General features: G+C 42.7%; 1 protein-coding gene across 4 annotated transcripts in view; it reads left to right on the top strand.

The window, feature by feature from the left end:
* Positions 1 to 12610, top strand: part of ARHGAP32 (Rho GTPase activating protein 32) — a 266577-nt gene that overhangs the window by 158745 nt on the left and 95222 nt on the right. For all 4 annotated transcript variants that reach the window (XM_037882261.2, XM_043534160.1, XM_043534161.1 and 1 more), the window contains 2 exons: positions 114 to 191; positions 11632 to 11713. In XM_037882261.2, coding sequence (XP_037738189.1) covers positions 114 to 191; positions 11632 to 11713 — 160 coding nt within the window. The remainder of the gene's footprint in view (positions 1 to 113; positions 192 to 11631; positions 11714 to 12610) is intronic.

Here is a 12610-nt window from a genome sequence, read left to right as displayed (position 1 = left end):
TGATGGCTTTAGGATTTCATGCAATGGAGAAGAATGTGCATTCGCTCTAGCACTGCCCTGTCTCTGTCTCCAGCTACATTGGGGGTGGTATTTATGTTGCAATTCTTTTGCAGGTGGGAGACATTGTGTCTGTTATTGACATGCCACCAAAGGAGCTGACCACGTGGTGGAGGGGCAAACATGGATTTCAGGTATGCACCAGGAATTTGCTCAGAGAGAGTGACATGAATGGAGGTTTGAGAATCTAGTCTTTGGTGCCTGTAGGATTTACACAGAACTGCCAATGCTGCTGGTATTGCTAATGCCCATGACTTTTGATAGGGCTACACAGAATCCCTGAGTGGGGAAAGTAAGGTGTAATGTGACTTCCCCAAAGTGAGCAGGGGCTGGGAACAGAGGTATTATTGCATAGGAGTAGTGGTGCCACCTTCTCGAAAGGGTCCAAGATAAGGATGGAACCATGACTCCATAGACTCTCCACGCGGTCTGGCAGAGCGGGTCTGTCACTGGTGAGGAGCCTACATTGCACCCTTTCAAAGACAACTGGAAATACACCGCCAGCACCAGGAAGAATCCTGATTGAGTCCTCACATGTTGCCTTGTATTTTCCTATCATTTGGACCAATTAAATTTAGACTCGGCAAAGCAATGCAGGGTGTCCTACAGGATTGAGAGTGTTCCAGTGGATAAAGCATGGGACTGGGAGTCAGGAGACGTGAGTCCTAGCCCCAGCTCTGTGTGACCGTGGGCAAGTCACTCAACCAGTCTGTGCCCAGGTTTCTGTGTCTGTAACGGAGGTAATGATTTAGGCTTGTCTGCCTTTGTAAAGTTGATGAAACATGCTACAGAAGTGGTGCTTATAGTTTTGTTACTTTGAGGATCAGTTGTTTCCAGGCAAGTGGATGGGGCCTGATGGCTGAATTTTCTGGTCTATGTGACTTTGAGAATTGTGTGCATAGTTACTCTCTCTTTGTTGACGGTAGAGCCTCTCGGTTTGTAGGAGAGATTTAGGCTGAATTTTCAAACTCGCCGGGAGTTAGGCATCCAGACCCTATTGAAACTGAATGGGAGTTGGGTGACTAACACTCTCAGGGTAAGTCTACATGAGAAACACTACAGCTGCAGTGCTGTTGTGTAGATGCTCGCTACTGAGATGGAAGAAGTTCTTCCATCGCTATCATACATCCACCTCTCCGAGAGGCAGTAGCTAAATCAATAGAATAATACTTCCACTGACCTAGCACTGTCTATACCGGGGCTTAGGTTGGCTTAACCACAGCTCTCAGGGCTGTGAGTTTTTCACGCTCCTGAGTGACATCGCTAGGTTGATCTACCATTTTGGTGTAAACCAGGCCTTAGACTCCCTTGAAAATTCCAACCTTACAGCAGAACTCTAGCCCTTGCTTTCCAAATGCTGGCACAACGCTCCAGTGTGGACTTGCAGAATATGAAATTAAGACTATAGTGTATAGAGGCTTCGAAGGGGAAGAGAACTCACTTTCCATCTCTTGGTGCTGCCTTCCTTTGAGTTTCATCCTGAAAGCTTCATGTTAAACAGGTGAGTCCTCCATCCTGCAGTTGTTTCACATTGTAAACTGGTGCAGTTCCCCCTTTGCTCTGAACAGAAGGCACACGCACTGAATAGGGTCAAAACTTACCCGCTTCCTGAGGTTTGCCTTTATTGTTAATTTAAATAACAACAAAACCATAAACACCAGCCTAAGATTTCTTCCCAAGCTGGGCAGTTCATTGGGTTTTCCCTGCAAGGCCTTTCTAATTCACACTGGCCCTGAGAGAGAGACTAGTCTAAACCCTCTCATAAGAATGAACAGGACATACCTCAACTAATCTCAGAGAGAATCAGCAAAAGTTCCCATTAGCTGTACACAGAGTTCAAACATCTGACATCAAGCTGACTCAGCAGATAAGCACTGCATCCCCATGAAAGGTCCGGAATCTACCACCTTTTTACATACACACACCACACACACACACTCACTCTCTCTCTCTCTCTGACCATATGCAAAGAGTATTGGTTATGAAAGGCGTCAGGGACATATGTTTACAGCTCAGGGCTCCCTTGCAGGCCTCTCTCTACCCCCACCCTTGCCAAAATCAGAATAAATCATATGGATTCTTATGTAGCACACAAGTAAAAAGATACATTGCTGAGTAAACCCATGAGAATGGCTTCATCTATGTGCACATGCAATCAGTTCACAGACCCATATAGCGGATCCCAACAGCTGCAGAAATATAGCATTATAGTTAAGGTTGATAGAATTGGGATTTTTAATTGCACTTTCTGTCCTCAGCATACCCCAGAGCTCTTCATGAAGCAGTGAATTAGACACGAGCAGTGGAATTATTATGCAGGCGCATGCAGCAGCTGTTCCACATGCTCAGTAGCTTGCTCGCAGCCGTGAAACCGGTTTACTGAGGGATGCAGTTTTCTGTAGGACCAAGCAGGGTTTAGTCTAATCTCTTTGCAATGTGCTGATAGAGATCTTTCATTTCCGTCAAACACCATCTGAAATAAATGGTCACAAATCCCATAGCTGTACAAAGAAAAGGATATTTCTTTTTACGTGTAAGACCTATAGGTATGAGTGTAGGAAAAACCAGTTTATTGACTTAGCACAGCTTTTTGACACTGTTGCCCACTACAGGGAAAAGAGAGGGGGGAAAAAAATCTTATCCTCTGTTGATATAGTAGGCCTACAGGTGTGTTACGATCGGTGAAGAGTATTGTTGTAACATGCTACAAAAGAGTGTAGCGAAGCAAAACTGGCACTTGTAGAAGCTGTGTTTAAACCATGTAACCTTTCCAGTATTTATGGATAAGCAAACACTTTCAGTTTCCCGTTTCAAATTAAAAACGGTAGTGAAAATAATGCTAATCTGTGTCCAAGTCACTTTAATTATTAAAATAAATCAGCGGAGATCCATTGGCTCTTGCCAGTTCATTATGATTCTGTTCCCTGTGGGGCATTCACACTTTTTCAGAGACGTCTCTCTAATCTTACGAACTGTGTGAAATACATAATGATTGATTGTTTATTTCAAACTAAGATTTGCAAACTGGGTTTCACTTTATATCTCTTCTCATTTGTTTTCTCAGAAATATTTTTAAACAAATTGCCATTAGCACTGGTGGTAGCTGTCTTTGATCCCAGTGTCAAAAGGATGGTGACTAAACTAAGGGGCCAGCCACCTTCAGTCTTCTCCTGTGATAGACTCAGTGGCTTTGATTTTTAAAATAGCTAAGCTCATTACATGTTCCAGAGACGGGCTTGTTTTTTGAAGGAGTCTTTATGCTGACTCTAGAGAGGGTGATTCTACTGCAGTGAACGCACACTGGATAGGGACTAAACGTTGGGCTTGTTTCTATAGAGTATTAAGTAATAAGAACCTAGTCCAGCCCAGTGAGACTACTCATGTACTTTAAGTTAAGCATGTGCTTAAATGCTTTATTGGATCAGGCCCTGTTGTTTAGCCCCTGGCCGATCAAGTTCTGACCCCTTTCTGGGGTTTTCTTTATTGTGCGTGGCTGTATCTAAGGTTGCACTCTTGTTTAGTTGTCTCTTATCTGAGATATTGACTGCATAAACATGTTGTCTGTCTTTACTGAACTGATCTTGTTTTCCTTGATTGTTCTCTCTTTCTCTAGGATACAAGAAAAACTTGTGGGTTTTTCTTATTACAATATTTTTCCTTGTCTTTCTGCTAGTCATTTGTACCAGGACAAAATGAGAAATCTAAAGTGAATACAGAGGAGTTGGTTTAAAGATTCTGGGGAAAAGGAAGGTGTTGTGTAAGTAAGGAAAGAGATTATGGAGCTAAGAAGCTGCAGAAATGACCTGTGGACACATCAGGAGGGGGAAGGAAGAAGAATTATAAAATGAGAGAGACTCTAAAATGTAGTTGTCTTGGGGATAAGAGAACCTGGATGAGATAGAGATGTTGAGGAAGCAAAACAGAATAAGATGAAATTTCAAGGGTAGCATGAATCAATTGCACTTGAATGATGATCAATAGTAGGCAGAGTTATCTGATGTGTTAAATTTCTCTCTGCTCCATCTGAGCATTGCATCGTTCCTGCATGTCTTGTACCACTGCTTCTGTGTTAAACATTTCTCTGACACATTAAGGAATATGGAGGAAACTAGCTCACTATTCATGTGCACAAAAAGATCAGCTACTTTGCACCATGTCTGGAAATTTTTAAAGGGAAAGTCCAGATTGACCATGTGTGCATTTGCGTGCAGATAACATCTGCAAAGTTACATCATGTCTGGCAGAAGAGTCAACAGTCACAAGATGACGATAAGATCAGAAATAAGATCACAGGCAGTTGTTAGTAATTTCAGGAGTGAGGGAGCTGATTCCCCATGCTCCCCCTGAATATGTAAGGCAAGTGTCAAGTTTTTATTACTTCACTTGAGGTGGCTAATGCCTCCCACTCCCTAGTCTCCATCCTGAAAGCTTATACTGTAGATGAATTTTCATGTTTGACAAGGGATGTCGTGTTTCATTAGTGCCAGAATTATACCTAAATACAGTGTCACATAAATCCCAGACTGAGCTGCCATGGGGCAGTTGTGGAGAAGATTGTCATGGTGTTAGAGCTTAGACGCCCCCATCTAGCAAATGGAGTCTTGTTAAGAACCACTTTCTAGGCCTGGGTATAACCAGACAGGGTAAGCAGAGCAGAGTAACCAAAGACCAGGCTGACTGGATTATTCATTGCAAACTATCAGATTTCACATTGAATTTTTACATTCCCACTGAGTAGTTGCATACGTTTGTCCAAGGGGAGCCTTCCAGCTGGTATATATGCATTCACACACAAATATCCATGTCCCTTCCACATAATAAACCTTTCCCCCGTGTCATTCATGAGGAGAAAACTAGTCACACAGATGTTTATGAAAAAGCAAATATGAAAGAATACAAATGTGGTTGGATTGAATCACGGGTCAGATTTAGGAACATGTTTGGGAACTCATCATTCTGGTTTTCATTCCACTCCAGTAAAATGGATTTGTAAGGAACCCATGACTTTAAAAAAAAAAAAAAAAAAAAGTCTCCAAATGTCTGTACTTCCATTATAGCAGCATCTTTCCTGATAGATGGCAAAGATGCTCTAGTGTCTGTGATGCGACCCACCTCTATCTGTGGAACAAGGCAACCACTTAGTGTTTGCTTTTAAGACAGAGAATCACGTAAAGTGGAGTTTTTAATGACATTCTGACTTATATTTATGTTCACGTGTCCTTAATGAATCATGGCATTCACTATAAGATTATTCCCCAGACACAATCTCCTCCTCATTAAGTGTAACCCTCCTCATTCTCTGCAGTGTGGTGTTTTCCTTCCTTCCTTCCTTCCTTTTCTTCATCCTCTGTTCTTTCAGTCTTCCACTCCATCCCCACAGTCCTCAAGAACTAAAACCCTGGAAACAATCATTTCTCTTAGCTGCTTTTGAGATGCAGTGGCACATTTTGCCATTCTTGGTAAGCTCTCTGTTGAAAGCTAGACCCATGAACCCTTGGCCTTTCAAATGTCCCCTCTAACCTGTATTCCATACTGAGCACAGTTAAAATTTGCTGACTTAAATCCTAATCCTTTTGGGGATTTCAAGAATGTATAGCATTCCCCCAAAGACCCATAGATCTGCCTTAGATTGGTCAGGATAGTGAAACAGACTATTAGTTGAGAGTGTTTTTCTTTGTGCATAATTTTGCAATGTAGAAGTTTTCAGAGTAAAATAAAATGCTCGTATGTTAGAGAGCAAAGCACGTTTATGTGGACTTAGCACAGGTTTGCAAACTCAAGTCTTTAAAGGAAAAATTGAATTCTAGCTTCCGTTTGTTGTTTTGGGAACCCAGTGCTGGAGGCAACCATCTGGCTGGAGAGAGACGTCACTCGTGAGACAGGCGTTGTGAAAGAGCCCACTGGATGCATCACCAGTGACGACATTTCTCAGCCAGCCGGCCACCTCCATCTGCAGGATCTGAGGTGCCAATTGCAATAACAGCTTAGACAAAATTGTATCTGAGTTTAGTCCTGGCAACAAAAAGTTTCCTACACTAAGAGCAGTTGTGCTGCTTTGCTGAGTAGAAGGGCTGCACTTTACCTGTAAGTATGTGACCAAAGTGTGTGTGTGTGTCTCGCGCTCTCGCTCGCTCGCTCTCTCTCTCCTTGGCCATTCCCTCACCTAGCCCTGCATTTTCTTGCAATGCTGTTGGCATTAGAGTCCCTCAATCCTTGCATGCCGGTAGTACCAGGGCTAGGACTGTGCCTTGCCCTTCCGTCACTGGGGAGACTCTTTGTATCCTCTTTTTCCCATCTTGCAGGCATGCAGGGCTGAGCACCATCTAGCACAAAGAAAACTCTAGAGGGGAAAAATCTGAGTCCTCATGCTCCTAACTCTTACTTGCGCCCAGTGTCGGTTTACTATGCAGATCGATGTCCGTAATTCTGTTAGAAATTTGGTCCATATTGTAGATCTCTTGTAGGTTGTGCCTGCCCTGTGGTGCTGCATGTACTCCTTGCCTCAGTTTCCCTTCGCAAGAAGCTTGTAACTCTCCTTCAGGCACTCTTGATGCTTGACTTAATATTCTCCTTGGGGCTTGTTTATTATGAAACCTCATCAAAAGATTCCATAACAAAAAGTCCCAAATAAACAAAAGGTGCTTCTGGCTTTCTGGAGCCTGCCCTGTAACCTCTGTTCCCAATCATCTCAGGGTTATCTTCTCAGTCATTATGTCTGTCTTTATGGCATGAGCCCAGCCCTCCTCTTGGAACTTGGGTAGTTCAAGCAGTTCTTGTCCTTCTCCCTTACCAGGAGTCCCCAGCTCTCCTCCTGGAGCTGGGTTGCAATTTACTTCTATTCTTGTGTCTTCTCCTTACTGCTCACCTCCTGCAGCTGGGTAATTGAAGCAGTTGGCCCCACTTAGTCCTCAGGCTGGTGACTCAGGACACCTGAGTTGGGGTTGGTCCTGCTTGGAGCAGGGGGTTGGACTAGATGACCTCCCGAGATCTCTTCCAACCCATATCTTCTATGACCCTGCAGGAGCCTTCTCTCACTCCCTTCAGTGTCTGCAGGCATCTGCCCGGCGTGAAGGAAGAGGCAGCATTTATGCTCGTCCCCTTGTCCCAACTCATCCCCAGTTGGGAGAGAGGGGAGCCTTGCCCCAGGCCTTTAAAGAAGCAATACCAGGGTTTCCTTGCAAACCCTGCTTGCTCCCGGGATGGTTTCCTCTCTCCCAGTATCTACCAGGTCTTTGTATCTATAATCAGATCATACAACACTTAAAGAGCCAGACCATGAGGCAGGGTGGACTGACCTGCAGGCAGTACTTCCCATAAGGGGCAGATTATGGTCCAGACATGACACTGTGACAAGGTAAAGTAGGATGATTATATATTATAAAGCAACATTTCCAAAAGGCTGATCTGACTTGGGCATTGGTGGTGGTGGTCTGGTGGTGGTAAATATTGTAGCCAACAAACTTTGAGTTCTTGTTACTCACAATTTTTTTTTAATGGTTCATTTTTATAATAGCAGTAAGATACATCCTGGCATTGTAATACTGAATCCGAGAATATCAGGGTTGGAAGGGACCTCAGGAGGTCCTCTAGTCCAACCCCCTGCTCAAAGCAGGACCAATCCCCAACTACATCATCCCAGCCAGGGCTTTGTCAATCCTGACCTTAAAAATATCTAAGGAAGGAGATTCCACCACCTCTCTATGTAATGCATTCCAGTGTTTCACTACACTCCTAGTGAAAAAGTTTTTCCTAATATCCCCACTGTAACTTGAGACCATTGCTCCTTGTTCTGTCATCAGCTACCACTGAGGACAGTCTAGATCCATCCTCTTTGGAACCCCCTTTCAGGTAGTTGAAAGCAGCTATCAGATCCTCCCTCATTCTTCTCTTCCGCAGACTAAACAATCCCAGTTCCCTCAGCCTCTCCTCATAAGTCATGTGTTCCAGTCCCCTAATCATTTTTGTTGCCCTCCGCTGGACTCTTTCCAATTTTTCCACATCCTTCTTGTAGTTTGGGGCCCAAAACTGGACACAGTACTCCAGACGAGGCCTCACTAATGTCGAATAGAGGGGAACGATCACGTCCCTCGATCTGCTGGCAATGCCCCTACATATACATCCCAAAATGCCATTGGCCTTCTTGGCAACAAGGGCATACTGTTGACTCATATCCAACTTCTCGTCCACTGTAACCCCTAGGTCCTTTTCTGCAGAACTGCTGCCTAGCCATTCAGTCCCTAGTCTATAGCGGTGCATAGGATTCTTCCGTCCTAGGTGCAGGACTCTGCACTTGTCCTTGTTGAACCTCATCAGATTTCTTTTGGCCCAATCCTCTCATGTGTCTAGGTCCTTCTGTATCCTATCCCTACCCTCCAGTGTATCTATCTCTCCTCCCAGTTTAGTGTCATCTGCAAACTTGCTGAGGGTACAATCCACACCATCCTCCAGATCATTTATGAAGATATTGAACAAAACTGGCCCGAGGACCGACCCTTGGGGCTCTCCACTTGATACCGGCTGCCAGCTAGACATGGAGCCATTGATCACTACCCGTTGAGCCTGACAATCTAGCCAACTTTCTATCCACCTTATAGTCCATTCATCCAAACCATACTTCTTTAACTTGCTGGCAAGAATACTGTGGGAGACTGTGTGAAAAGCTTTGCTAAAGTCAAGGAACAACACGTCCACCGCTTTCCCCTCATCCACTGAGCCAGTTATCTCGTCATAGAAGACAATTAGATTAGTCAGGCATGACTTTCCCTTGGTGAATCCATGCTGACTGTTCCTGATCACTTTCCTCTCCTCTAAGTGCTTCAGAATTGATTCCTTGAGGACCTGCTCCATGATTTTTCCAGGGACTGAGGTGAGGCTGACTGGCCTGTAGTTCCCAGGATCCTCCTCCTTCCCTTTTCTAAAGATTGGCACTACATAAGCCTTTTTCCAGTCATCCGGGACTTCCCCGGATATCTGTATAGTAGAGTGGTCTTATGTCTCCCAAAGTATCCTGTGATACAAGGAAATATGGCAACACCCTGAAATGTCTTAATAATAATTTCTTTACCCTTCTGTGGACCCTTTCACTGAATCCTTTGCAAGCATTAAACAAACATCAGACCTCGGCTGCAAAGAAAGAATCATTACACCCATTTGAGGAAATTGCTTAGGCACACGCTTAACTATAGGCATGCACTTACATACCCGCCTTGATTTCCTGAATCAGGGTCTTCCAGAGGAGTAAACTGAGACTCCGAGAGGCAAGATAAGTGTATATTATTTTCATGTAGGTGTTGAAGTACAGCAAAACCTGCAGCAGGTCATTAGTACAAGGGCTTATCCCAGCACTGTTTTTTCAAGCAAATTTCATGCATGGTGTGAAGGCCCCTCCTAAATTCAGCTTGCGTTATGGCCTTGAAATGTAGATAGAAAATAAAATTGAAGATTGCCTTTTAAGCCACAGTAGGAATCTGTGCAGTCGGTGGTGCTTCTCTGCACTCTGATGAAGGGTCTTCTGTTGTGATGTGGTGTTTGGCATATGCTAGTGGGGGAAGATGACTCTCTGCATTAGATAATGGATGACGATGCTTTTGATGCGAAGAGAAAATAGAGGGTGGGGTTTATTAGGTTGTCAGACTTGAAGTCCCTGTTTGACACTGTGCAAAGTATCATCATCCTCTTGAATTCTGTTACCTGGAAGGGTGTTTTATATGGGTTTATCTGTGGCTTAAATAAACAATTTTTTAAAAAGTGCCGGAGACCCCAGAGAAGGAGAGAGAAGGAAATGTACACTCTTCTGTATGCCAGGAAGCAAATGCAGTACTAACTAGATGTGGCAATGGGAACAGAGTAAGTAAATTAAATTCTTCCTGGGCTTCCTGATGTTGTATTAGTGAGGGGCTTTTCTCTCCACTCCACCTCAATCACTAATGTAATTATCTGGCAAACAGCATATGTGAAACCAAAGACATTAACTTGTCAATAAGGCAGTAAATCATTATAATGAAACCCAAACTAGCAATGCTGTTTTAAAATTGCAGCTTCCTCGCTCATCGTTGTGTAAATTTTAAAGGGACGTGCATCCTTTGGATGAGATTTAACCTATCCTTAGCCCATGAAAAAGAAAAGTTCTCATTTTGTTTGGTAGCTGCTATTAGAGCAGTAATGCCTCCTGTTTGCTTAGATTCACTAAGGTGTGAACAGTTTCCCCATAAAGTTGCTTAAGAGCCTCATGTGTCTTCCCGTGATGGCATCATGAGCTACCATGGGCCTGGCATAAAAACTAAGGCTGAAGTATAATTACAGTGGTAATAGAAACATTATTTATGATTGTGTTACAATAACCCAACCTCTCCCCGCTTGATTTAAGATGTGCAGCAATCTTTACCTTTAGATGACCTTGCATTTGTCTAAGTATATATCATCCCCACTATTAATTTTAGTACATTGCCAAATCCTTTAATCCTGGATCATGCTCTAACAGTGCCCTGCTGCATCTGTAGAGATTAACTCTTGGACTAAACTCACTTCTTATACAAAATCATGAAAACTTTGTATGGAAGGCAAGGACACAGATTTAAAGTGGGTCAGAACAAGGCATAAGGGGTTGGTTGTGACCCTGAAAGAATGATCTCTTGAGAAGCTGGGAAGAAAAGGTGACTCTCTTACAGGATATAAGTCTTTAGAACTGGTACCAACAAAATGAATTCAGGAACTTGTTGAGACAAGCGCAACTAAAAATTCTCTCCTTTAAATGGCAGTTAGTGACGTTTGTTGTTAACCTGGCAAGATGGAGATGTCCCGAGCATGTGCCGTGTTTTCTTTGGAAAGAAACAGCTGTGTGGAGTGGGTTCAAAGATGTCTAGAAGCAACGATATAACTATCTTAGTGTTTGCTGTAGAGACTCTGAAAGTAAACAGTGCTGCATCGTTCATTCCCTAATGTGCTCCCTGAGCTGGCAGCTGCATGTTTCTGTAACAGGGCATTTTGAAAGCAACTGCGAGAGAAAAATGCACAAATATATTAGCCTGCATTTAAATTAATTTTTAAAAAAGCAATGAACATAGAAGATATCTGTGAGTGTAATACATTGGCAGTGGAAAAGACATCATTACTGCTAACATTTTGAATTAGCTGAGTGATATATCAAGAGCTGAAGAGTTTCCCCTTCCATAGTACGCAGAGTGTTTGAAATTAACCCTCGTGTAGAGTAGAACACGGCTTTGCACCCCTCAGATTTCACTTCAGCCTGCAGGCCATCTCGTCTGTATGAACAAACGCATAGTTTGTTGCAAGCTGAAATATTTATGTCCTGTGGAAAAAGCTTTCAGATTTATAACAAAGTTTAGTGTATTACACAATACAAAGTACTTGGCTCATAGACTTTCTGGTTACATCATTTTTGAAAAATCATAGTGATACTAATCCATGTGTATGTTTCATACAGTTGTGGAGTAGTATACAAACAGGCTTAAAAGAGAAAAGGTAACTAACATGGCTTCTCACACACAATAATTTGACTATACGATCTTTAATATTTTGCATTTATACCCTGTTTCTGTTTTTCTTGTCATACAGGTGGGATTCTTTCCGAGTGAGTGTGTTGAGCTAATTAACGACAAAGTTCCTCAATCTATGACCAACTCTGTGCCAAAACCAGGTATGCGTGTGTGCAGTTATTCAAAACATTTTATGGAACTCCTCTTTTCCATGCTTCACGTTTTATCACTTCTTTTACACTTCTCATAATCTGTTTTTCGCTGCATCACCCGTATGTTACACTGTGTTGGGCGTCTTGCATTCTCTTTGTTTTGTTAGCTAATATCAATGTTCATTTCATGTGTGTTTTGAAATATTTAGCCTTCCAAGGTTTTGGGGTCCCTTCAACAACCTCTGAGTACGCTCCCTTCACCAATCCTGCTTTTGATGCCTTTGTCAGAGTGTAGTACATTATTTTTTTTTCCATATGGAATGTAGGGATGATCCAAAAACGGTTATGTCAGCTTTGATACAATGGGGGAGATACATACAGTGGGACCTGGGGGTGGAGTAAGGTCTTGTCTACACAGGAACACTCAGCAAAACTTAACTTTTAAAGTGGATTAGTTAAACCTCATTAAATCCATATGTGGGCACTCTTATTTATTTAAAGGTCCCTTAATTTGGTTTAGCTTAATTCACTTAAGTTCAGTTAAACAGAATTGAGGCCACTTTCACATTCTGAATAAAATCATGTACACAGGAATTTAATGCGGTTTAACTAATCTACTTAAAATTCACACTGTAGTTAATTTGGATTAATTTTCCTGGTAGCCCCTATATAAACAAGCCCTTAGATACAATAGAACTCAGATCCTAAACACCCCTGATTCTGGATCTGCAAATCCAAAGCCCAAACCCATCTTTCTCACCCCACTTCTTTTCTGGATAGCTAGGTGTTGTATAAAGTGAAGGACCATTATTACGGGAATGAATTGATCAAGGAAAAATTAAATGGAGAAAAAGATGTTGGACCTGATTCTGCTCTCAGTTCCACTAGTCTAGTTCAGGGCTTACT

Source organism: Chelonia mydas, chromosome 22 (genome assembly GCF_015237465.2).
Source record: "Chelonia mydas isolate rCheMyd1 chromosome 22, rCheMyd1.pri.v2, whole genome shotgun sequence".
NCBI lineage: Eukaryota > Metazoa > Chordata > Testudines > Cheloniidae > Chelonia > Chelonia mydas.
This window is presented reverse-complemented; position numbering and strand designations above follow the sequence as displayed.